Raw genomic sequence first — 24,518 nt, forward strand, 5'->3', positions numbered from 1 at the left:
TACTCCTAAGGCAGTGATGGCAAACCTTTTGAGCTCGGCGTGTCAGCATTTTGAAAAACCCTAACTTAACTCTGGTGCTGTGTCACATGTAGAAATTTTTTGATATTTGCTCAGTGCAAATATCAAATAAAAATTCATAGTAAAACAAAGATTTATATTTTTGATATTTATTTTATATATTTAAATGCCATTTAACAAAGAAAAATCAACCAAAAAAATGAATTCATGTGTCACCTCTGACACGCGTGTCATAGGTTCGCCATCACTGCTCTAGCCCATAAACTAGCTTTCTTTTTCCATCAGAAGCAGGGACAATGGCTACTTGATTCTGGCTCTTGGGCAGGAGTAGAGGTTGTTTCCACAGGCAGTAGCACATCAATTTTTAATTGTGACTCTTGGAGCCTCCCCCTTGAGGAAGTTGAGGGGAAGCTGAATTGGTCTGGTTTTCAGCAAACGAGTTGCTGAAAGGAGCTTGATTGGGTGATGTTGACTGCGTGTGCGGCAAGTCCAAGAGGACTGTTCTTCTGCAGCCCTGGCTGTCTGGTGTCTAGGGAGGAGCAGGCTCTTCCTCTCTAGGTTAATAAAGACTGCACTCCCAGAAAGAGCCGCATGTGGCTCGCGAGCCGCAGTTTGCCGACCACGGCCCTAGGCTGCTTGTGAAAAATAGTAATACCAACTCCTTCCCCAAACATAAACTTTCAGTCCCTAGAGGTGGCCTCGGGTGAAAGCATTTTGTAAAAGCTTCCCAGATAGGCAGCCAGGGTTGATAACCATTAGTCAATGGGAAAGGATGGGCCAGGTGAGGGAGGGTTGCTGATACCTGGAAGCAAAGGGAGCTGGTAGCCCTTAGTGCAGGGCCAGGGAGGCCCTGCAAAATTGCCTTTGAAGGAATGGAGACGCCAAAAGCCACTGGTGGTCTCACTGTCCTCATTGGGCACAACGGGGGTGGGAGGGGCCTCATTTAGAGCCAGCTGGCAGGTGTCAGACCCCTCCTGGCTAGTCCTGTCCAGCTACAGGTGTGACAACTGCCAACACTGCACCTGACTCTGCACCGGTCGTGTCCGGCAGTGTCCAGGAGGCAGAGATGTTGCCCAGATGCCTGACAGCCAATGGCTGAGGGGCTGCCAGGGACCCACATGTCCCAGTTTTGGTTGTTTCCTCCTAACCCAGGCCAAGTCAGTGGGCTAGTGCCCTTGACCCTGCTCTGGGTCTGCTTTGCAATGGAGGCTGGAGCCGCTAGGGCTGCGGTCCCGACACCCTGCTCCACTCTTGCTAGCCCTGCTTCTAGGAGGGAGCCTTTCTTCAGGTCAGAAAGAACCCTAATCCCTCTCTGGTGGCTTTCCACGTCCTGGTGCCTGACCCTAACTCACACCCACTAGCCTATGTTCAGGGTAATTTAAATGGGACCACAGTCTCAGCCTCAGTGGGCACCACTCATGCCCAATCTCCTTCCCTTGCCCTTGGCCCTCAGCAGAGGAACCAGCCTACCTTCCCCTGAGGCCCACAGTCATGACCAGCAGAGTGGTCAGTGCTGAATGTCCACGGGGAGGGCCACGAAGGGTGCCTTGGCCCCAAGTGTGTGAGCTGGACGTCAGAGCTGCAGATCTGGCCTAGGAATGAGAATGCAGGTTAGGGAGATGTCGTAAAGGGCAGGGGGCCCCTGAGGCTCATGCGCACTAAGGAGCACTGTTCACCCAGGGCCACAGAGCAGGACGCATTGGGGCAAACAAATACTAAGTATCAGTACTGCTTGTCTGTCTGTGGGCAAAGGCCCAGCCTGCCTCAGGGCGAAGAGGGCAGAAGCAGTAGGTGAAAAGATTAGTATCCAATGCCATGGCACTTCCTCAAAAACTGAAATCACCACGTGACCCAGCAATTCCAGTTCTAGGAAAGGAAAGCAGAGACTCGGAAAGTTATTTCTATGTCCATGTTCATAGCAACCAGAAGGTAGAAACAACCCAACTGTCCGTCAATGGATAGAAGGACAAACATAGGATGAAATATTATCCAGCCTTTAAAAAAAGCATATTCTGACACATGCTACAACATAGGTGAACCTTGAAGACAAATACTGGATGATTCCACTTACATGAGTCACCTGGAATAGTCTAATTCATGGACTTTAGACGGAGAGTAGCACGGTGTTGCCGAGGCTGGGGGAGTTGTTTAATGGGCACAGGGTCTCAGTCTTGGATTCTGGAACGGATGGTGGAGACAGTTGCACAACAATGTGAATGGTACATTGTATGTTCTGTCTCTCTTACCACAATTTAAAAAAATCAATATCTGAAACCCAGAAGGTAGTGGGGTGTGAAACCCGACAGGTAAATACTTCCATGTGTCACACAGGACCTGGGCCTGGGCTGTAAATACACACTTAATTTCCTGACACGCCTGCCCCCTGGGCTGCTCTGGCTTCACATTTTGAAATGCATCCTGATTTGGTAGAGGAGGAGGGGTGCTCCCTTGAGGGAGTGCCTCAGCCCTTATTGTGGTCAAACCCAGGAAGGGGATGCAGACCTGCCAGTTACTGGTGCTTAATTAACAGTAGTCTGGCCCCAGCTGTGCTACAATGAAGCCATTGTCCCAGGTTTATTAAGAGACACCAACAGAAGGCACTTAGCTCCTAAGCTGCTCCTCAAAGGAGAATCTTAAATCATCACCTTTGTTTCAAGGGGGAAATAACCAACACCCTGATCCAATTTCCTTCTACTCTAGTGGAAATTTACCTCAAATTGTACCAAACAGAGACTTTTTTAAAAACAAAAAATTCATTACATTCTGTTTTTCATGACAAATCAAACAATAAAGTTTAAGCTGGTTTTTCTTATAGATTTTCAGATGCCTTCATGGCCTATATAGGTATAATTATGTTTTTCCTCTTAAGTTGTTACAGGGAATTCTGTCCTTAGTTTATTTCCCTGGCCTTCCTGACTCTCTAATTTTTGGGTTGCCAATTGTGGAAAAGGACCTTGTGCAGTCCTGACTGATGCTACTCACTCAGTGGCTAGAGCATCGGCCCTGAGTCCGAAGGGTTGCAGGTTCAATTCGCAGTCAAGGACACGTACCTGGGTAGTTAGGGCAAGTGCGGGAGGCAACCAATGGATGTGTCTCATATCCATGTTTCTCTCTCTCTCTCTCTCTCTCTCTCTCTCTTCCATAATCCTCCATTTCTTCCACTCTCTCTAAAAATTAAAAAATCAATGGAAAAAATATCTTTGGGTGAAGATTAACAATAAAAAGAAGGACCTCATTCAAATTCAGGCACACACTGAGCCTTGGGTTAAGTAAATGTTTCACTTGTATGGGCTGCTTAGTGTCTGTCAGAAATTGGCAGGACTTAGAGAAGATCCAAATATAGTCATGCTTCGCTTAACCACAAGGATACATTCTGAGAAATGCATCCTTAGACAATTTGTTCTAACGTGATAGAGCGCAGGTACTTATTCAAACCTGTGGTATAGCTTACTGCACACCTAGACTATCAGGTAAGCCTATTACTTCTACACTACAAACCTGTACAAGATGTTACTCTATGGAATAGTTCAGGCAATTGCAATACAGTGGTATTTATCTAAACATATCCAAACACAGAAAAGGTACAGTATAAAAGATAAGAAATGGTACACTTGTATAGCATACTTCCCATCAATGGAACTTGCAAGACTGGAAGTTGTTCTGGGTGAGTCAGTGAGTGATATTATTGTACACTAGTGTAGCCTTTTAAACAGTGTACAATTAAGCTACACTAAGTTTATTTAAAAATATATAGGATGTCCCCAAATAATGTATACACACACTTTGAATAATTATAAAGGCAGTGTTTATTAAAATACATTTCATTTTCAAAATTGAGCTATCAGCTCTTACAGTGTGTATACATTTTTTGGTACACCCTGTATTTTTCTTTAATAGCAAATTAACCTTAGCTTACTACAACTTGTTAACTTTATAATCTTTTTAAATATTTTTTTAACTTTTCAACTCTTTTAAGCTAACACTTAGCTTAAAACGGAAGCACATTGTAACAGCATTAAGGCAGCTAGGATGTCACCAGGAGACAGAAACACTGCAGCTCTGTTATAATCTTCCGGGGCCACTGTCACATATGCAGCGCTTGATGGTAGAGGGAATCTCGGTGGCTGATCAGAGTAACCTGGCAGGACCGTACCTCTTCCTCCTCCTCCGCACACTTGCCCTGTGGCAGGTCCCGATTCACCTGCTTCCACCTGCAGGGCACTGGTGTCCCACTGGGAACTTGACTCTGCCTTAATGGGAAGGGTATAAATCTCCTGGCAGATGGTGCAGGGTCTGGTCTGCTTTGCTTTCCCTTCAGTCTTTAGCCAGCCATGACCACTGGGCTTGCTTTGTTACATATCTTTCATATGTTTGCTCTTAGTCCACCTAGTTTCTGGCCTCCTGGTCAACAGGACCTCTGGAGTCATTATTCACAAATATTTTGGTTGCTGGCTTTGAACTTGTTGATTTATCTTGAAATTCTGGATGACCCTGGATATCTGTGATGACTGTCCTGATTATCTAACCATAATTTGCCTAGATCTCCAACCCCAACATTGTTCTTGGTTTTCCAAGCACTGTTGCTAAATCCTAAGCCATTCCTACTCTCCTTGGTCAGCCGTGATCCAAACAGACTATGCTACCTATAATTTAAATAGTTCCAGAAAACAAAACTCCAAATAGTTTTATCTATGAGATCTTAATGAGAAAACACAGTATTAAAATTCTTCAGTGGTAGTCTAGGCAACTCAAAAAATTAAGAAGCTTATCCTAAAACACCACGAGTTTTGTAATATAGAAGTTCAGTTCATCAGCTAACCCTATCCCCATTGACCAGTTCAATATACAAAACTCATGGTTGCTTTTTGTTTTGTTTTGTGTGTTTTGGGGTTTTCTGTTTTTGTTGTTATGGGTGTTGCATCCTGAGAAGACTTTTTGTTAAGTGTAGGAAATGTGCTAGACTAGAATAAAATAGATTTTTTGCCACAGCCATGTTGGAATACAGTCTCCAGAACCAGGCCTCACTGTGGGCTGGTTTGGGTCCTTACCCTTAGGCTTAGTGATGCTAAGGACGCAGAGCACTGGGTGGAACAACGTGCTAGTCAGCGGACAGTCTCCCAGCTGGGTTCTTCAGATGGCCAGACAGCTTTTACATCTCTGTGTTCTCTCTCCCCTTGAGAAAAGCATCCTAAGAAATAGACACAAAAATATAGCCTAGAAAATGGCTTCCAGAAGTCATTAGCTCATCCAAATTGCATCTGACCCACAGAAGCCACACTGACCCCACCTACATTAGCGAGGCCATTACATTCCCATTCATCAACCTCTTGCATTGTCATTGTCACGGAGTGTCAAGTCTTCATTGCTGAATAGGAAGGGGGACTTAGGGCTAACACTAAAACTCAGGCTCTTTTAAAAAGGGTACCTACCTCCTGTTAAGGACTTTAAGCTACTCCAGGGTAGATGTTTTGAAGATGTGTCACCCAAGAGCAGCAGGAAAAGTCACAGCCTACATTTTTATATAAAATAGACAATTTCATTCATTCAGTACTCATGACATTCCTATTAAGTCCAAGACACCAGTGATGCCAAAAAAAAAAAAAAGTAAGATTGCTAAAACAGAAGGCAGAGTTTTAGAGAAGAAAGAGGCTTTACTACAAGTGAATAGCATTTTTAAGTAAAACCCTCTAATCTATATATATAAAAGCCAAGAGACCAGATCGATGGAATGATCGGAATGACTGGTCACTATGATGTGCACTGTGGTGGCTAACCAGCCTGATTGGGGCCCTGATTTGCCGCCCTGCAAGCTCCTGCAGCCCCTCCCCCCGGGCCATCCAATACTCCAGTCCCTCCCCCTGGCCGGCAGGCCCTGATCGCCTGATTGGGGCCGGGCCCCGGACTGGGATGGGGAGCCAGGGTTGGGTGGTGGCAGACGTGGGCTGCAAGGGAAGGAGGAGGGGGCAGACAGGGAACCTGATCAGCCCTGATCGCAGGCCAGGCCTATGGATCCCACCCATGCACAAATTTCATGCACCGGGCCTCTAGTATATTATAAACAGCATACTACAGTAAGTCTTCAAATAACATTGTTAGTTCAATGTCATTTCATTATAACATTGATAAGCTCTTGTTTATATCTATTAGCCTATGGTAAAAATGGGTTCATTATATGTCATTTTTCTTAAAGTTGCAGAACCTATTGAAGATGTTAAGTGAAGACTTACTTACTGTACCTGCAGTTGGGTCAAGAGTTAAATGGAACTTAAGTTATAGGTGAAAACCCAGGGGGCTTTTATCCCTGTTTATCTCTTATAAATTCCACTTGCTTTCCTTTGAGTTGGAAGAGAAATGTTACCTTCACAGCTTCTAGACACAAATTTACGAAGGTCTTCGAGGTTCCCACTAGGAGAGAAAGTGTTAATTCTCTTTCAGAAATTCTCCTGTGGACATTAACTCATCTTCACCTTGTCCCCTGAGAAGGGAGTGGTTCACAAGCTCTTGCCTGTCGCAGTGGAGACCCACTTCTCAAGCAGGAGGCCCTCCCTTGTGAATAGGCCATTCCATTCCCATTTATCAACAGGCCCCAGACCAGGGCCCTTCCAAGTGTATGTAACTCCTAAATAAAACAAGGCTTATAGGTTTTCACATAAGGCTGTGATCACATAAATACATGCCGTAAAATATATACTCGAAAATCATCATCCACCACTGAGCTCCATGGAAACCAAATACCCAGAGAATGAGAAAAGAGCTGAGGCATTTAATTTCTCATTCAGGGCCTGGACGGATTTAATTCAGACAGCCCAGTTTTATTTCTGTTGGGGTCTGGCATGTATATGTGAACTGACTTTCGTAACCCCGGTAATTGATAGGATGACATCACTTTTATGGCCTTAAGACCACTTGTATAATGGCTTGTGAAGCTTGGGGGAAATATTTCTAAACATAGCTCTTGGCATGCAACTCTGGAGCACTTAAGCCAGAGGGCAGCTCCTGCCTCCTCAAACTACTTTCCCAGGGACCCAAAATATTTTATATACACAGCCAAGCATTTTTCAAAAAGCATTCTCCTTCCCCCCAAACGAACAGAGTAAGCTCCCTCGCGTTTATATAAATGGCTCTCCCGGGTTCTCAGGTTGAGGCCTGATGACGCAATGATGACTGTCAGAGCTGGGACATTGTCCAGACCCAAATATGGGATTAACTGTGTGAGTGAGCAGTCCTGAAATGCCTCAGAATTCAAAAGCTTGTTTGGGTTTGGGTTTTTCACGTCACCCACTCACTTTACCATACAAGTGCTATTTCTAAAATTCTTTCCCCAAAGAGCTGGCACTGGGATTTTAAAGTGACAAAGGAGAACTTCCAAAACTATTTGGACTTCGGCCCCAGATGGTGGGCGTGAGAGTGTCAGGAGCAGAAGGAGGAGGGGGTGGAGGGAAGCTGATGATAAAGAAAGAGAAATTGCTGGGCTCTTCTGCACTCCCCACCTATCTGTCTGCAGCAGAGGCTTGGAGCTAAGCCAGGGAGCAAGAGGCCAGCACCCTACAGCCAGCCCTTTTTGCTTGCTGCTCACACCCACCCTTCGCAATGGCCATGCCATAGAATTAATTTAGGAAAGCAGGAATGCTACCACTTCATACCCAGTAGGATGGCTAACGTCAAAAAGACAGGCAGTAACAAGGTGGGTGAGGATGTGGGAAAATTAGAACCCTCAGACATTGATGGTGGGAATGTAAAATGGTGTAGTCGCTATGGAAGACAGCTGGGAAGTTCCTGAAAAGGTTAAACACAGAGTTACCAGCAATGCCACTCTTAGGTGTCCACCCAAGAGAAATGAAAAATGTACATCCTCCCAAAACGTGTATGCAAATATCCACAGTAACATTATTCATAATAGCCCCCAAAGTGAGGACAACCCAAATGCCTACCATGGATGAATGGATAAACAAAACATAGTTCATCCATACAATGGATTTTTATTCAGCAAGAAAAAGGAGTGAAGTACTGATACTTGCTACATGAATGAACTTTCAAAACATTATGCTTAGGGAAAGAAGCCAGTCCCCCAAGTCACATCTATAATAATAAAATCCTAATATGCTAATTAGACTGAACGTCCTTCCTGACGACCTTCAGGACAAAGCTAGGGCTGCAAGAGAAGCCCGGGTCCCGGGTGCCTGAGGGAAGCCGGTGCCTGCAGTCGGGGAAAGGAAGGCCTACCCTTGCATGAATTTCATGCATCGGGCCTCTAGTTTATATAAAATGTCCAGAATAAGCCTATCTATGGAAACAGGAAGTAAATTAGTGGTTGCCAGTGTCGGGAAGGGGGGGCTGCCAGCTAATGGGTACAGAGTTTCTTTTGAGGTGATGAAAATGGCCTAAATTTAGATTGTAGTGGTGGCTGTACAACCTGTGAATACACTGAAAAACCACTGAACGTACACTTTGAATGGAGAAAATGTTCTGTATATACTTTATATCTCAGTAAAGTGGATTTTTTTTAAAGAACACTAACAAAGAGCTATGGGCTTCCTTCATTTAATGAATAAGCACCCAGCTCTGCCCCAGACCAGCATTTTGGTTACACGGGGAGATTTAACAACAAAAGCATTCAGTGGATGGAAAAACCAAAATGTGCAATAGATTTCAACCTAAGTTTGAGTCCTGTGTTGGAAGTCGGGAGGGAATGCAGAATTAAAATGTGAATCTGTAGTGAAGAGCTGAAAGGATCCCTGTGTGGCACAGAAAAGTTAGCTGCACACAAAACCCAAGAGGAATCCGCTTCCTAAAAAGCTGAAAATATGGCCTACAACTGTTTCTGACAACACCCTGCTCTCCCCTTGCTGTTGTGGATTTATTTCTTCTCCAGCACCTTCTCAGGCTCACTTTGGAATTAGTTGCCTATAGATCCTCATTAGTTCTCCCAAGAGAACAGATGTGGCTTATTAATTTGGGTTGGAATGTCTGGGTATTTTGGGTCTCAACTGAACTGGGTTTTGATGTTAGAGAAACTGCCCTTTACCTTCAGATTCTATCAGTAAAAGATAACAAAACCCAACTAAGAGAAACTTTTTAAAAATACTATCTGTGCCCAGCCAGTGTGGCTTGGTGGTTGAGTGTGAACCTATGAACCAAGAGGTCAGGGTTCGATTCCCTGCAGGAGGCAGCCAACCAATGATTCTCTTGCATCACTGATGTTTCTATCTCTCTCTCTCCCTCTCCCTTTCTCTCTGAAATCAATAAAAATACGTTTCAAAAAATACTATTTGTGTCTCCTGGTAACTGACCTGACATGGAGTGTAGAAGTTCTCTACTCAGTCTTAGGGCTGGCATTTTCTGAAATAGACGTCAGTGAATAATCACCAAATAATTAACAGGGTTACCTTAGATTGGGTTTCTGAATCTATTTCTCTGGTTGCTATACATATACTTGCTCTTGTGTGTGTGTGATTTCCTGTGTCTTCCTGTATTTGAAAATTCTGTTCATAATTTTGTTCACATTACTTGCAACTTAGAGTTTTTGACTTCTTCTCAAGGTGGTATTTATGTCTGAAAATCCCTAGAGTCAGGCAAAGGCATTTATGGTTTTAAAAAATATGTTTCTCCATCTTTACAAAACAGCGACCTAGAGTCTGGGAGAAGGGGCAGAAACCACGGAGGCGTGCAGATGGAGACAGGGCAGAAGATGAGCAGCTGGACAAAGTGGCAGTGGCTAGGAGAGCGGTGGCACTAGAAGTGCAGGACAGTGCCCTCATGGCCCTGGGTGCCTTGCCCAGTCCCACTGCCTCTCCTTTGTCCTGGGCAAGAACTCCTGGCTTCATGGTGCCTGCCTTCCTCCAGGGTCAGCACCAGATTCAGAGTACTCAGCCTTGGTCCCTTCCCAAGGAACCACAGGACCAACACTTCCATTCTACTTGTAATGCCCCTCCCCCCCAGGGCATACGATAGGCAAATGCACACAACTGACCCAATCCTGCCACATAACTAATACTTGGACTCTTTCACCCCAAACATTAGCAAAAGAGTTCATGAAAAGATGGGTGATAATGGTGATTGCTCTTAATTATGTCTTTCTGGTACCTCAATGATGTTGCTTACCCTTTAGACACCATGAGATATTTATTCATTATTCTTTGTTTTGTGATCAATTGACTAAGTAGTAAGCTACATAAAAAAGCTCAATTTTCCATGATTTTTGAGGATAGAAAGTGATTAAAAGGAGCCGGGAGTCAGTAAGACAAGTCCAGGTCATTTATTTGCCTGATGAGCCCTGGTGTCAGGTCCCAGCTCCATCACAATATCCATGTGGCCTGGAAATGCTACTCTGACCCTCTGCACTATGACTTCCTCCTCTGTGAAATGAAGGTGTACACGCACACAGACACACACATGGTATACAGATACATATATACACAGACACGCAAACAGACACACATGCATATACAAACACAGACAGGCACACAGAGACACATATACACAGAGACACACATACACACACATCTATGTCTAATTGCTCTGAGCATTATAAATCCCTTTAAAAGCAAGGGAATCATGCTCAATGATAGTATACTATTTGCGTGCACAGCCTGTCAGACACCATTGGGGCAGCTGCCCTGTGAAAGTCTGAATTGGCAGCACAGAGTCTACAGCAGAATCAGAGCTGTGATTGAAGAGACTGGGCTAGTGATGCTGGGCAGCATTCTCCACAGCACTGGGGCATAACCAGTTTCTCTCTCCCGTGCTTGCGAAGGCTGGGGACATCTGCTGATAATGCCAGGCTCAGATTGCAGGTGCAGAGCAAGTCTCCTAGTTGGATGTCCCTGTCCCCATGAGTGGTAAAGACTTCAGAACAGCTTAAGTAGGTCTCAGGGTTCTCAGGCATTAATATGTTGGTATCCAGGCATGTTTTTAAAAAGCCTATGGCACCTTTAGACTTGAAAGATTCCCAGACCATAAGCTAAATATATATTTAACTTTAAAAAAATTAAAGTCACATTATTTACTAAGAGAGTAATCAGTATCTTTAAAACTGTCCCTATCTATTCCATAATTACACACTTGGGACAAGAGCCTAGTTCCCAGCCAGAATCCCTAGAGGATGGACAGCATGAGCTCAGGACACAGGCAAAAGCTAACTGTGATGTAGCTGGTCTTTGTTTTTTCTTGAAAATACCAAGGTGGTTAGGTAATGTTAATGGGACAATCATTTTCCCCATACCATTTGTTTTTTAACTTAGTTTTTTTTTTCATTCTTTCACATATCTTTCTTTATTTCTTCCTTAAATAAAGCTATCTCTGCTGATGTGTTTATAGGAAGGCAAGATTCCTTAGTATCTCCTTTTTATTCCAGGGTGTGTGGAAATAAAGGAATAACATACAGGTGTAATGTTTTACCTCAAAGCCATCACTCATGGGAAAATGATTAAAATTCATCAAAGCAGAGTTAAATGAAAATGGGCTTCCCATATTTATTAAATTAACTAGAGGCCTGGTGCATGAATTCGTGCACAGGTGGGGTCTGGCTGGCCCACCCCAATTGGGGCCAATCGGGCCAGGCCAGCGGGGAGAGAAGCCATGGGCGGTTGGCTGGCCAGAACTCCTGGTCAAACTCCCAGTCAAGCGGACAATTTGCATATTAGCCTTTTATTATATAGGATTAATGTATCAATTCTTGGAAGAAGAAGAAAAGGGATTAAGAGAAGATGATGTGGAGAACCAAATTTTGAAAAGATCTCAAGAGCTTCATGTAATCAATAGTAGGTAATGTCCTTGAATTACCTGATCATGGTAAGTGCTCCAAAAAATAAATAAAATCAGGTACATGCCATGCTCAATGTAGTTCACTTTAAGTATATTGTCTCATTTAATCCTCATAACAACCCTATGAGGTTTGTATGATTTCTATCTTACAGATAAGGAAATATGTCAGAGAAGTTAATTTGAGGTCACACAGTAGGTGGTTGGGCCAAATTTAACCTCAGGTATGTCGGACTTCAGGACATTCCAGTACTGTGCTACCATTCTGATGCTATTAAAGGTCCAAGTTGAAGAGATGTGGGTGGATGGATGGATGGATGGATGGATGGATGGATGGATGGATGGATGGATGGATGGATGGATGGATGGATGGATGGATGGATGGATGGATGGATGGATGGATGGATGGATGGATGGATGGATGGATGGATGGATGGATGGATGGATGGATGGATGGATGGATGGATGGATGGATGGATGGATGGATGGATGGATGGATGGATGGATGGATGGATGGATGGATGGATGGATGGATGGATGGATGGATGGATGGATGGATGGATGGATGGATGGATGGATGGATGGATGGATGGATGGATGGATGGATGGATGGATGGATGGATGGATGGATGGATGGATGGATGGATGGATGGATGGATGGATGGATGGATGGATGACTGACTGAATGGGTTAAATGTGCACATGGCAAACACCCCTCAGTGACTACTATGGTTTTTCAGGGCTATCCAACCAAAATGCTATTGAGACTAAACATGCTCCTTCTCTTAACTGTCCAGATTGTGTTGTGGCTGAACCTCTCCTACCTGTTGCCTCTCCTTGCTGCTCTGGATTCTATTAAATTAGGATGCAGATGCCCTTACGAAACATGGTTTAAAATAATCAAACTCAAAACAGACATCTCGTATAATTGTACCCTGTTCAGCTGGGTGTCTTTCCTTGGACTGAGATTCACAAAGAGCTGATCCAATACATAGTAAAGTTGTAAGAGCTTTGGAGAAAGTGCCCCATCGTGCGGAAATGTGGAATATTTTGCCTTTACCTCCTTTATCGGCTTTCCTCCCAAATTGAGGGTGTTGATATAAAATCTCTCAGATAAGCTTTCTTACAGCCCTTTTAATCCTAATCTTAACTTGGAAAATTTCCAAAGAAAATGCCTGTGTTTTTATAAATTGGCCACAGAAATAGCAATTTCTCCAGTGTTGATATAAGACGGGCCTTTTTGCTTCGCCATGCAGACACTTGTTGCTCTCTAAGTTTGAAAGAGTTAAGAGGAAAGATGGAATGCCTCGGGAATGTTGGCGGGGAGGCTGCAGCTCTCTCCTCTCTGCTTCTCACCCTGGACGAACTCCGGGAACCAGGAGAACTCAGTGATGACTCTGGGTTCATGCTCTTCCCTCAGTTCTGCCCCAAAAGCCGCCTCTGTGCACTGGAGAGGGAGGGATGTGCAATTTTCTGCAGGGTGAGTCTTGTTTTCACCGTGTCCCTGGAGAGTTCCCAGACACAGGGAGAAAACATTTGAATTAGGAGCCATTGGCTAATCCTTGCTGGAAAACAGGACTTGAAGGGTAGTGGGATGGTGAGGGAAGGTAAGGGAGAGAAGAGTGAGCAAGAGGAAACAGTTATTTTGCCTGCATTTTTTCCTTGCCTGATTAAATCTAGTGACATTTGAACTTTGTGGTACTAAAAGAACCCAGCTCTGAATGTGGGGCCTGGGACCAGAGGGTAAAGGCGGGGCCTGGAGCTGGCTTGGCTGCTGGTTGCTTGGCGCTGAGGACCTGCTCTGTGGCTGGGACCAGCTGGTGTGGGACCTGACTTGCCGGGCGCTGAGGACGTGCGGAGGGGAGAGCCTTCGGGTCCTGCAGCTGATGCAGAAACTATGGTGCTTCTCCAGGGCTGTCTACCAGGTGGGACCTCCAGCTCCTCTTTACGTTGCTTTGCAGCATGAGAAATATGGGGAATGGTGGGGGAAGGGCAGAAATGATTGTCACATGTTTGGGATTATGGAGTGTGTTATAATAAATGTGGGGGCGTGGTTAACATTAATTGAGCATCCTCTTCAAGGTGCCAGGCACTGTGAGAGGTGCCTTGTAAGCAGTATCTAATTCTGTTTTCCAAAAGACCAGATAAAGTAGGTGTTATGTCACCATTTTGGAGATGAGGTTATTGAAACTCAGAGAAGGACTTAAGTTACTCAAAGTCACCCAGCTGGTAAGTGGCAGAGCCCTGCAATTTAAACCAAAGGTTTTCTGGATACAAAGAGAAGGATGCTCCTTCCATGAGTTCAGACTCCTCTTACAAGAGACTTTGTTTTCTCAAAGTGCATGTTGGGGTGGTGACACGCTGGGAAGGGACCTGTGGCTGTGGAGACAGGAGGCCAGGAGGGAGAAATGCTGAGCAACAATAAGAAGTCTTTGTTCTCACTTCCTCGTCCCTTTGGTGGCTTACATAGTGGCCCCTCAAGTCAGATATTCACACACACTTCTTCTCAAATGTAAGAAAAAGAGAACATTTTCTGCAGGAAGGTAGTCCTGAGTCAACAGGCTGGAGGTGCAGAGCCCTCCAAAGGGGGAGACAGGAGTGTCTCTGTCCCCTGTTCATCCGCTCAGACTGCTGTCATTTCAGTCCCCACAGCCCAGCCCAGAGGAAGGGGCCAGACTACCTGGTGTCGTAGGGGGTGTCACCCGCTCTTCCCCAGTTGGCAGTGGTGTTTTGTAACCCAGTTTACTTCACTAAGTCAACTTGCCTGGTTTTGGCCCCCTCTCCTTGTTAGCTGGCTCACCGCATGCTGGGAACCAAGCAGGCACAGCTGGTCTTTGTATTTTTAGGCATAATTTGGCGGTGCAAATCCCTTAATGAACTGTAATGACTAAACAGCGCAGGACCATGTAGCCACCCTCCCTCCCTCCCCTCCTTGAGGAATGTCTGGATGCATGGAAGCGACAGCTCCTTGGAAGAGGTGCCCAGGAGCCTGGGTTGATTTTACAGGGGAGCATGCCCTCCCAGGACCCCTCCTCCCACTTCTCCACTTCTGCCCATTGGCAGTCAGACTGAAGACCATTCAGATGGTTGCTGGGAACGAGACTTTTCCCCAGAATAATTGTGTTTGAAGGGCGTGTGTGTATTGTTTTACTACTAATAATAAATATGCCCATAACCGGTCTTATATAAATGAAATGTGAGTCTTACAAGTTCGAAACAATCTAAAAAATTTACACAATATTTCCAATGATTTGAAAATCTGAAAGAAACCTGGAAAAAAAGTCTCCCTGATTAATCACATGGTTGGTTTGTCCACTTGAAGATTTTTCTGGTTTAGAGTCAGATCTCAAACAGCTTGGAGTTTGGGGGTGATTTCTTAGACAAGGAAATTCTGTCTTAGCTGTTGCTGTGCTTGTGAGTGAATTTGAGGGCCTGGCTTCCTACCTCCATCCCCCACCTTCTTTGTACCTCCTGTTTGCCTTCTCAGAAAGTTCTATCACCACCAAAATTCTAAATCAAGGAAGCCCCTCTTCAAGGGGCTTTTCCAGGACTTCCCTTAATGTTATAAGTGCTCTGAAAAGTATATTGAAATTTATTGGCTGCCAGGTTTGGGGGAAAAAATAAATTGTTCCTGCTCAACCTCCATTCAGTTCGCCAGGCACGGAGCAGCAGCTCTGTGTCTGCCCTTCGCTTCTCCTGTATGGAGTGGGGGCGATGGCTCCACAGCCCTGTAAGGATTAAGTAAGGGCATGTGTTGAAGTGTGAGGCAACACCAAGTGCATGCACATGGGAAATGTTGTTTCTTAATATACTGTATTCTTACTGTTTTTATCTTGAGAAAAGTTCACCAAAAGTGTCTTTATTTTTAGCGGTAAGGTGACTAATGGCCATTTTATGTATTTTGTTTAGGTGATTGTCTAGGAAAAACTCTGTCCAATTTTCCCAACACCATTTATTGAATAGACTGTTTTTACCCCATTGTATATTATTGCCTCCTGTGTCATAGATTATTGACTATATAAATATGGGTTTATTTCTGAGCTCTCTCTAATCTGTTCTATTAATCTACGTGTCTGTTTTTATGCCAGTACCATGTCATTTTGATTACTATCGCCATCTAGTATAGTCTGAGATCAGGTAGCTTGATACCTCCAACTTTGTTGTGTTTGTTTGTTTGTTTGTTTGTTTGTTTTTCCAAGAGTGCTGTGTCTATTTGGGGTCTTTTGTGGTTCCATATAAAATTTAGGATTATTTGTTCTAGTTCTGAAAAAAAATGCATTATTGCATTGAATCTGTAGATTGCTTTATGTAGTAAGGACATTTTAACGATGTTATTTCTTCCTATCCATGAGCATGGAATATGCTTCCATTTATTTGTATCTTCTTCAATTTATTTCTTCAATGTCTTATAATTTTCAGAGTGCAGGTCTATTATTTTCTGAGAGTTTGTTACTGGTATATAAAACTGTAACTGATTTTTGTATATTAATTTTATCCTGCTACTTTACTAAATTCATTTATCAGCTCTAGTAGTTTTTTTTAAAATATATTTTATTGATTTCAGAGAGGAAAGGAGAGGGGGAGAGAGAAACATCAATGATGAGAGAGAATCATCGATCGGCTGCCTCCTGCACGCCCCCACTGGGGATCGAGCCCACAACCCAGGCATGTGCCCTTGGCTGGAATCGAACCCGGGACCCCTCAGTCCGCAGGCCAACGCTCTATCCACTGAGCCAAACCAGCTAGGGCTCTAGTAAGTTTTTTTGTGTGGAAACTTTAGGATTCTTTATATATAATACTAGAGGCCTGGTGCACAAAAATTTGTGCACTTGGGGGGGTCCCTCAGCCTGGCCTTTGCCCTCTCGCAGTCTGGGACCTCTCGGGGGATGTCCACCTGCTGGCTTAGGCCCGCTCCCCGGGGGATCGGGCCTAAGCTGGCAGTCAGACATCCCTCTGGCTGTCCTGGAGCCCTTGGGGGATGTCCACCTGCCAGCGGGGAGCAGGCCTAAGCTGCAGTTGGACATCCTTAGCACTGCTGAGGAGGCAGGAGAGGCTCCCGCCACCACCACTGTGCTGGCAGCTGGCAGCCTGGCTTGTGGCTGAGCAGAGCTCCCCTGTGGGAGTGCACTGACCACCAGGGGGCATCTCCTGCATTGAGCGTCTGCCCCTGGTGGTCAGTGTGTGTCATAGTGACCAGTCGTTCTGCTGTTAGGGTCCATTTGCATGTTACCCTTTTATTTTATAGGCTATGTCATCTGCAAATAATGACAGTTTTACTTCTTCCTTTCCAAGTTGAATGCCTTTTATTCTTATCTGATTGCTGTGGCTAGGACTTTCAATACTGTTGAATAAAAGTAGTGAATGTGGACATCCTGGTCTTGTTCCTGATCTTAAGGAAAATGCTTTAAGCTTCTCATCAATGGGTGTGATGTTAGCTGTGGGTTTGTCATAGATGGCTTTTATTATGTCGCAGTATGTTCTTTCTATTCCCACTTTGCTGTGAGTTTATCATAAATGGATGCTGGATTTTGTCAACAAATTTTCTGTATCTTTTGATAAAACCACATGGTTTTTAACTTTTGTTTGTGTGGTATATCATGTTAACTGATTTGTTGATACTATACCAACATTGCATCCCAGAAATAAATCCCACTTTTTGGTGCTATATGATATTTTTAATGTATTCCTGAATTTGGTTTGCTAATATTATGTTAAGGATTTTTGCATTTTTGATCATCATGCATATTGGCCTATAGTTTTCTTCCTTTGTGGTGCTTTTGTCATGTTTTAGAATCAGGATAATACTGGCCTCATAAAATGAGCTTGGGAACCTTTTCTCCTCTTAAATTTTTTGGAATAGTTTGAGAAAGATAGGTGTTAATTCTATTTTGAATGTTTAATAGAACTCACCTGTGAAGCCAGGACTCTTGTTTGTTGGGAGTTTTTTGATCACTGATTTGATTTTGTTAGTAGTTACTGGTTTGTTTAAATGTTCTATTTCTTTTTTACTCAGTCTTGGAAATTATATGTTTCTAGGAATTTATCCATTTCTTCCAGATTGTTCAATTTGTTGGCAAATAATTGTTGGTAAGATTTTCTTATAATTCTTTGTATTTCTGTGGTGTCAGTTGTCACTTCTCCTCTTTCATTTATGATTTCATCTATTTGGGTCCTCTCTCTTTTATTTTTGATTAGTCTGGTTAAAGGTTTATCAATTTTGTTTGTATTCTCAAAGAATTAGCTCTTGATTTCATTGATCTCTTGTATTTTTTTAGACTCTATTTCTGCTCTCCTTATTTCAATTATTTCCTTCTTTTTACTATTTATGGGCTTTGTTTATTGTTCTTTCCTTATTTTCTTTTTTGTATTTTATTTTTACATGCAATAAACATTAATATTTCAAGAAAAGCTATTTCAGTATAATAATGTTACATCCAGTCTCTATACAGTCTCCACTTTTGGTCCTCGGGTGTCAGGGTTCTCTCCTGCAAGTTTTCCGTTGATTATTCAGGAAGTTTTTCTGTATTTTAGTTGTAATAGCAGTTTGTTTCTGGGAGCATGTCCATGCAGCATCCATTTACTCTGCCACCATTTTTAATCTCCTAACCTTACTTTTTCCTTATTTTCTTATTTGAGATTTTTTTCTTAGTTCCTTTGTTTATTGTTCTTTCCTTAGTTCCTTATTTGATATTTTTTGTTTGTTTGTTTCTTAAGGTAGATCTACATTGCTATGAATTTCCCCCTTAGAACTGTGTTTGCTGTGTCCCATAGATTTGGGGGTCATTGTGTTTTCATTTTTATTTGTCTCAAGATATCTTTTGATTTCTTCCTTGACTTTCTTGTTAAACTATTCATTGTTTAGTAGCATGTTATTTAGACTCCATGTGTTTGTGTGTTTTCCAGTTTTCTTGTAATTGATTTCTAATTTCATACCATTGTGGTTGGAGAAGATGCTTGATATGATTTCAGTGTTACATTTATGAAGACTTGTTTTGTGGCCTAACATGTGGTCTATTCTTGAAAATGTTCCATGTTTGCCTACTCTTTGATCTCTTCAAACGATCCTATATAATAAAAGCCTAATATGCTAAGTGTCTGGTTGTCTAGTCAGCCACTCAACCAATCAAAGTGTAATATGCTAATGATATGCTAAGGCCGCTCAACCGCTCGCTATGATGTGCACTGACCACCAGGGGGCAGACACTCTGACAAGTAGGTTAGCTTGCTGCTGGGATCCGGCCAATAGGGACTGAACGAGACAGGCTGGACATGCCCTGGAGCCCTCCTGAGGTCCCTCCCTGGCTGGCCAACCTCCCTCATCCCTTCCCAGCCCTGATCGTGCACCGGTGGGGTCCCTCTGCCTGGCCTGTGCCCTCTTGCAATCCAGGACCCCTCGGGGGATGTCAAAAAGCCAGTTTTGGCCCAATCCTGCAGGCCAGGCCGAGGGACCCCACTGGTGCACGAATTCATGCACTGGGCCTCTAGTTTTGTAATACTTCTGTAAAGACAGAAGAGGAAGATAAACTGGACTTTCGTGTAGCATGACTGATCAAAATCTTTCCTTTTGTTGTCATTAGTTTAGAAACATTTCTTTCAGATTTACAACTTGTTATTGGACATATTCAAATTTTAAAAACTGTTGTCAAATTTGGAGAGCTTTCTCTCAAGTTTTTTTTAATATATAATCTATTATCAAACAAACTTATTGTTTGTAGTAAAAGTACAGGTGTGTACCCTTTAAACACTGAATTCTGGAAATATTCAGTTGTATTCTATGAATGCAATTAATAGAAAACATTATGTGGTGCTTTTGTAATGGTGTATGTTGTATATTATATTGTCCCTTGATAGGGAACAAGCTTCTGCTTTTGACTGGGGATTATGAGAACTGGACTCTCTACTTACAATTTTAATGTCTGATAATTAGAAGATTTCCCCACTGACTATTTTCTGGCTCCCAGCTTTTTAAACTGTCTCCTGTGTGGAGACCACATTCCTGCATAGCCAGGTGATGTGAGATACAGTAATACCTGGCTAAGATCTGGCCCCATACCTTCATGTACAACTTTTGGGTGAGGAGTATGGCTGGAAGCCATGCCTACACTAGTACTGCTCATTTTTTTTTCTTTTCATAGATGGAAGTGACTGTGAACTTCATCAATACATCCCCCTTAACCCAAACTACATGCATCCCAACTTGACTTTCCTTTAGCTGAATTCCAAAAAAAATCTGATGGCCATTCTGATGCCACCTGATCAAGAGGGAAAGTTTAACAGAGGGGAAGTTATTGTGGAAAGAGACATTAGTCACAAGTGAAGTGTAAGCTTGATTAGCTTCATGATGAATCCACCTCTGTACCTTCACCCCCCAGCCCCCGTCACCCTGGGTTGTGCAGTACAAACTATAGGAAAAATAAAATAAATGAGACTAACAACCTGAATTACTGCCATGCTGTAAATTGCTTCTGGCCTCAAAGATGTAGAACATATGTATGGCATATGTAAGCCTGTTTTAGATTATTATTTTTTAAGTTGGATGCCATTAGTTATTTTTTTTTTTGGTCTATTGTAGAAACTATGTCCTTCATTAGAGTTGTCCACTTTGTTTCTGTGTTGTTGTTGTTTTTTTCTAATAGCTACTGGACAAAGCACAAAAGAGGCAATATACCTGGTCTTCCTGGTTATAGATGTAAGGTGTATCATAGAAACTAGGAGAGGGACAGTGTCCTAAGGGACACTACCACCTTCCTTTAATAAGTGTGGTTTGTTACATGGCTTTAAAATCATGCATGGTTCACCCGTCTCTGCTGCTTCTAGATGGAAATATGGACCAGTGGCTAGAGCAGGCGTGGGCAAACTTTTTGACTCGAGGGCCACAATGGGTTCTTAAACTGGACCGGAGGGCCGGAACAAAAGCATGGATGGAGTGTTTGTGTGAACTAATATAAATTCAAAGTAAACATCATTACATAAAAGGGTACGGTCTTTTTTTTTTTTTTAGTTTTATTCATTTCAAACAGGCCGGATCCGGCCCGCGGGCCGTAGTTTGCCCATGGCTGGGCTAGAGTAACCATCCAACTGTCAGAATTTGGGTAGAGTCCTTTTTTAAGCTTATATATCCTGGTTCTAACCCAATGCTCCAGCAGCAGATCTGTGGCCCACAGGTCAGGCTGCAATGACCTGTATATACCACATTTCCTGCAAGCAGAGTAAGAAAAACAGGACAACAAGTGAGCTAATATATGAGATCGCCTTATCACCCTGGGCGGGGGTTTATCGTCACAGAGAATGATTTGTGTTTTCTTCTTAGTAGAAATCACATTTCTGTACTGAGAGGTTATAGAAACATGAACTGTTTTGAAAATGGAACTTTATCAGTTATATACATGATTAATTATGATGATGTCAGTGGTAAATTCTAATGACAAGCAGTTCTCTAAAATGAGATTGGGTTTTCAGTAATTCATTTGTATCTTCTTAAACAACTAGTACAACCAGTTTGGGGCCGATGGATTACGCCATGATTCAAACAAACGTTTCCACATGTGGAAAGTTAGGCTTTGATTCTCAATTTGCTGTTTTTGCTGTTCCCCTTTCATCATTTCGTTATGGCGATGTATGTTTTCAAAGGGCTGTGCCCTTTGTATTATTTAATGCCTGCATATGGAGTGGGGCTTAGCTTTTTCTCCAGTGATCTATAACATATGTTATGGTTAAAGGAGGGAAAAAAGGCTTGCACCAAGAAGAACAATTAGCAAATTTATGAGGTTTGTTGGTAACTTTTCCCAAGTTTGTGCATTTGTTTTAACCTTTCTGACAGTCATTTGGGCTGTTGACACCTGTCAATAAAAGATGGTGTGTTTGCATTCCCGCCAATATGCTGGAATGTCACTCAGACTGTCTCCTGCAACAGTATTTTCTTACATTAACGCGGAATCACGTCTTTGTAATGAGAATGGAAGCAAAATTCTTATTCTTGAATTTGCTAATTTCTCCTCTTTGATGTGGACAATATTTGCAAACAATGTCAGAGCTCTGCTTTTATCCTGTTCATAAAATATTTTTGAGTCTGACATAGGGTATGTTTTCATCCTCCTTGAAAGCACTTTCCTGGTTCAGGTGAGAAAATAATACTTTTGGAGTTTTAACATTCTCTGTCCGTTATCTCAATCATCTCTCACATTGGGTCAGTTCCTCCCAATATATGCTCATCTACTTTCAAAACATTGTGGAAATCAACTCTGTATTTAACTTTTGACCAACATCAGGCTACATTTGAATAGTGAGGGCTTTGAAAATTCTACTTAGGCGGGGTCTGGAGTAATGCCACTGAAAGGGGTGTAGCCAGTTTTTACTTAAATTGTATGTTTACTTGGGGATATCTTGAAGTGGGGCTGATGGAGAATATAGGGGGCCTAATTTCTCTGTCATTGCCTTGAAAAAAAGACATTTAACTAATTGGAGAGTTTTTGCCTAATAACCTCAAAAAGTCCTATTCACAAACTCGTGTCTTTTCAGAGGCCCATCAATTGAAAGAGAATTTTCCACACATCCTAACTTCAAAAAAACTCAAAAAACATTTTTGCATGGTTTCTCTTTTTAGAGTTTACAGAGTAGTTCCAAGTGCATTCTGTTATTTTTGATTCTCAATACCACTGGAAGGTATTATAAACAAGGGCACTCCATTAGCAGATGATTGGATTAAAAAACTGTGGTACATCTACGCAATGGAATACTACGCTGCGGTAAAAAAGAAGGAACTCTTGCCATTTGCAACAGCATGGATGGAACTTGGGAGCATTATGCTAAGTGAAATTAGCCAGTCAGAGAAAGATAAATATCACATGATCTCACTCATTCGTGACATCATAGACTGATGAACAGGGACAGATCCAAAGACAGAGAAACAGCGATCAGACTATCAATCCCCAGAGGGAAAGTAGGGGAGGGTGGGGGTAAGGGGAAGAGATCAACCAAAGGACTTGTATGCATGCATATAAGCCAAACCAATGGACATGGACAACAGGGGGATGAGAACATGAGTGGGGGGGAAGGTTGGGGATTAATGGGGGGGTGAGGACACATTTGTAATACCTTAACCAATAAAGAAATTTAAAAAAAATAAACAAGGGCACTGCACTGGGCTCAGAGAAGTTGGTGGCTGGCCTCCTGTGGGGAGGATCTCAGCGGCTATACTACCAACATTTGTTCTGGGGTAATGATCACCCAGGAAGGCCAGCAGATTTGGAGTAGCCCTCTTCAACAGTCATTTGGAAGAAGATGGCTAGCAGTGGATGCTAAAGTCAAGTATTCTAAATTATATTTCTAGCTTTTACAATTAATTAGGGTATGGCATATTTCTGCCTCAGCTTCCCCATGAATTAAATTAAGATTGATTCATTCACTTATTTGTTCATTTATATTTTGTTCATTTAACAAATAATGAACAAACACCTGCTATGTACCAGATATTGTGCTAGGTTCTGGAGATGAGAGGGTGAGCAAAGCCAAATAGGGTTTCATATTCTTATAGAGGTTGCATTCGAATGGTAGAATCCCAACAATCATTCATTTACTCAGCAGCGCCAATACAATACCAAACAAGGTCAGGTAAATTAAAATTGGAAGTCAGTGCTTTGAGGACAAGGTATAAGGTGACCTAACAGGGTATAAGATGGGAACTTACCTATTTTGAGATATCAGGAAAGGCTTCCTGAAGAGGCAATATATGAGCAGAGGTCTTAAAGACAAGTGAGAGTTAACTAGGCATGGGCAGGAACAATACTATGTGCCAACCCAAAGTTGCTGCAGCAGACAGGAAGACAAGAATACTGAGCTGGTTAGGCCTAACAATAATGTGTCCTTATTTAATAAATACAGTGTGTTTTATATCATTTACAATAATGGTGACCATCCTGCTTGACCACTGGATGCTCTGTATTAAGCATTGTCTTAACCCAGTGATGGCGAACCTTTTGAGCTCAGTGTGTCAGCATTTTGAAAAACCCTAACTTAACTCTGGTGCCGTGTCACATATAGAAATTTTTTGATATTTGCAACCATAGTAAAACAAAGACTTATATTTTTGATATTTATTTTATATATTTAAATGCCATTTAACAAAGAAAAATCAACCAAAAAAATGAGTTCACGTGTTACCTCTGACATGTGTGTCATAGGTTCGCCATCACTGTCCTAACCCCACATTGGACCTTGTGAAAACCAGCTGGCCTATTTTGGAAACCCCAGCCTCAGCTAGAAATTGTCTTCATTCCCAAGGGTGTGAGCTCATTACCACACCAGATGGGTTCCCAATAAAGGATGATTGTGCAATCTGATTATTTTCATGTCATGCTGATTCCCTTTGGAAGATGGAAATGGGGTATGGGGTCTCCTTCATCTTTCTAAGTTAGAGGAGGACGTCTGCACACCCTGCAGATGGAGAGAAAATGTGCAGTTCAGAACAAGGTGCCAATTCTGGAATAAGGATCCACTAACAATCACTTTTGAACTGGAGAATTGATTCATTTTTATCACAGGCTGCATCAATTAAAGTAAGTTGAGCTTCCACAGTGATACCTTGGAAATCTCAGTGACTTAACAGGACAAATTATGTAAGTCCAGCAATGTTCTATTGGTAGACGCTTTCCACAGGATCATTCAGGGTCATCTTATGACTCTATCCTCCTCTAAGTTCTCATTGAACAAAGGAAGACAGAGAAGGGAAACACCCATGAATG

At 42.7% G+C, this 24,518-nt stretch overlaps 1 protein-coding gene across 6 annotated transcripts in view; it reads left to right on the forward strand.

The window, feature by feature from the left end:
- FRMD4A (FERM domain containing 4A) overlaps positions 1 to 24,518 on the forward strand; it is a 608,042-nt gene that overhangs the window by 292,224 nt on the left and 291,300 nt on the right. The window contains exon 1 of one of the 6 annotated variants that reach the window (XM_014549924.1): positions 13,650 to 13,703. The exons of the other annotated variants lie outside the window; for them this stretch is intronic. Within the exon in view, the coding sequence (XP_014405410.1) occupies positions 13,665 to 13,703 (39 nt within the window). The 5' untranslated portion in view covers positions 13,650 to 13,664. Of the gene's footprint in view, positions 1 to 13,649; positions 13,704 to 24,518 lie in introns of those variants that run through there. 6 annotated transcript variants of the gene reach the window in all.

The sequence above is a fragment of the Myotis brandtii genome, unplaced genomic scaffold, assembly GCF_000412655.1.
Source record: "Myotis brandtii unplaced genomic scaffold, ASM41265v1 scaffold576, whole genome shotgun sequence".
Taxonomy (NCBI): Eukaryota; Metazoa; Chordata; class Mammalia; order Chiroptera; family Vespertilionidae; genus Myotis; species Myotis brandtii.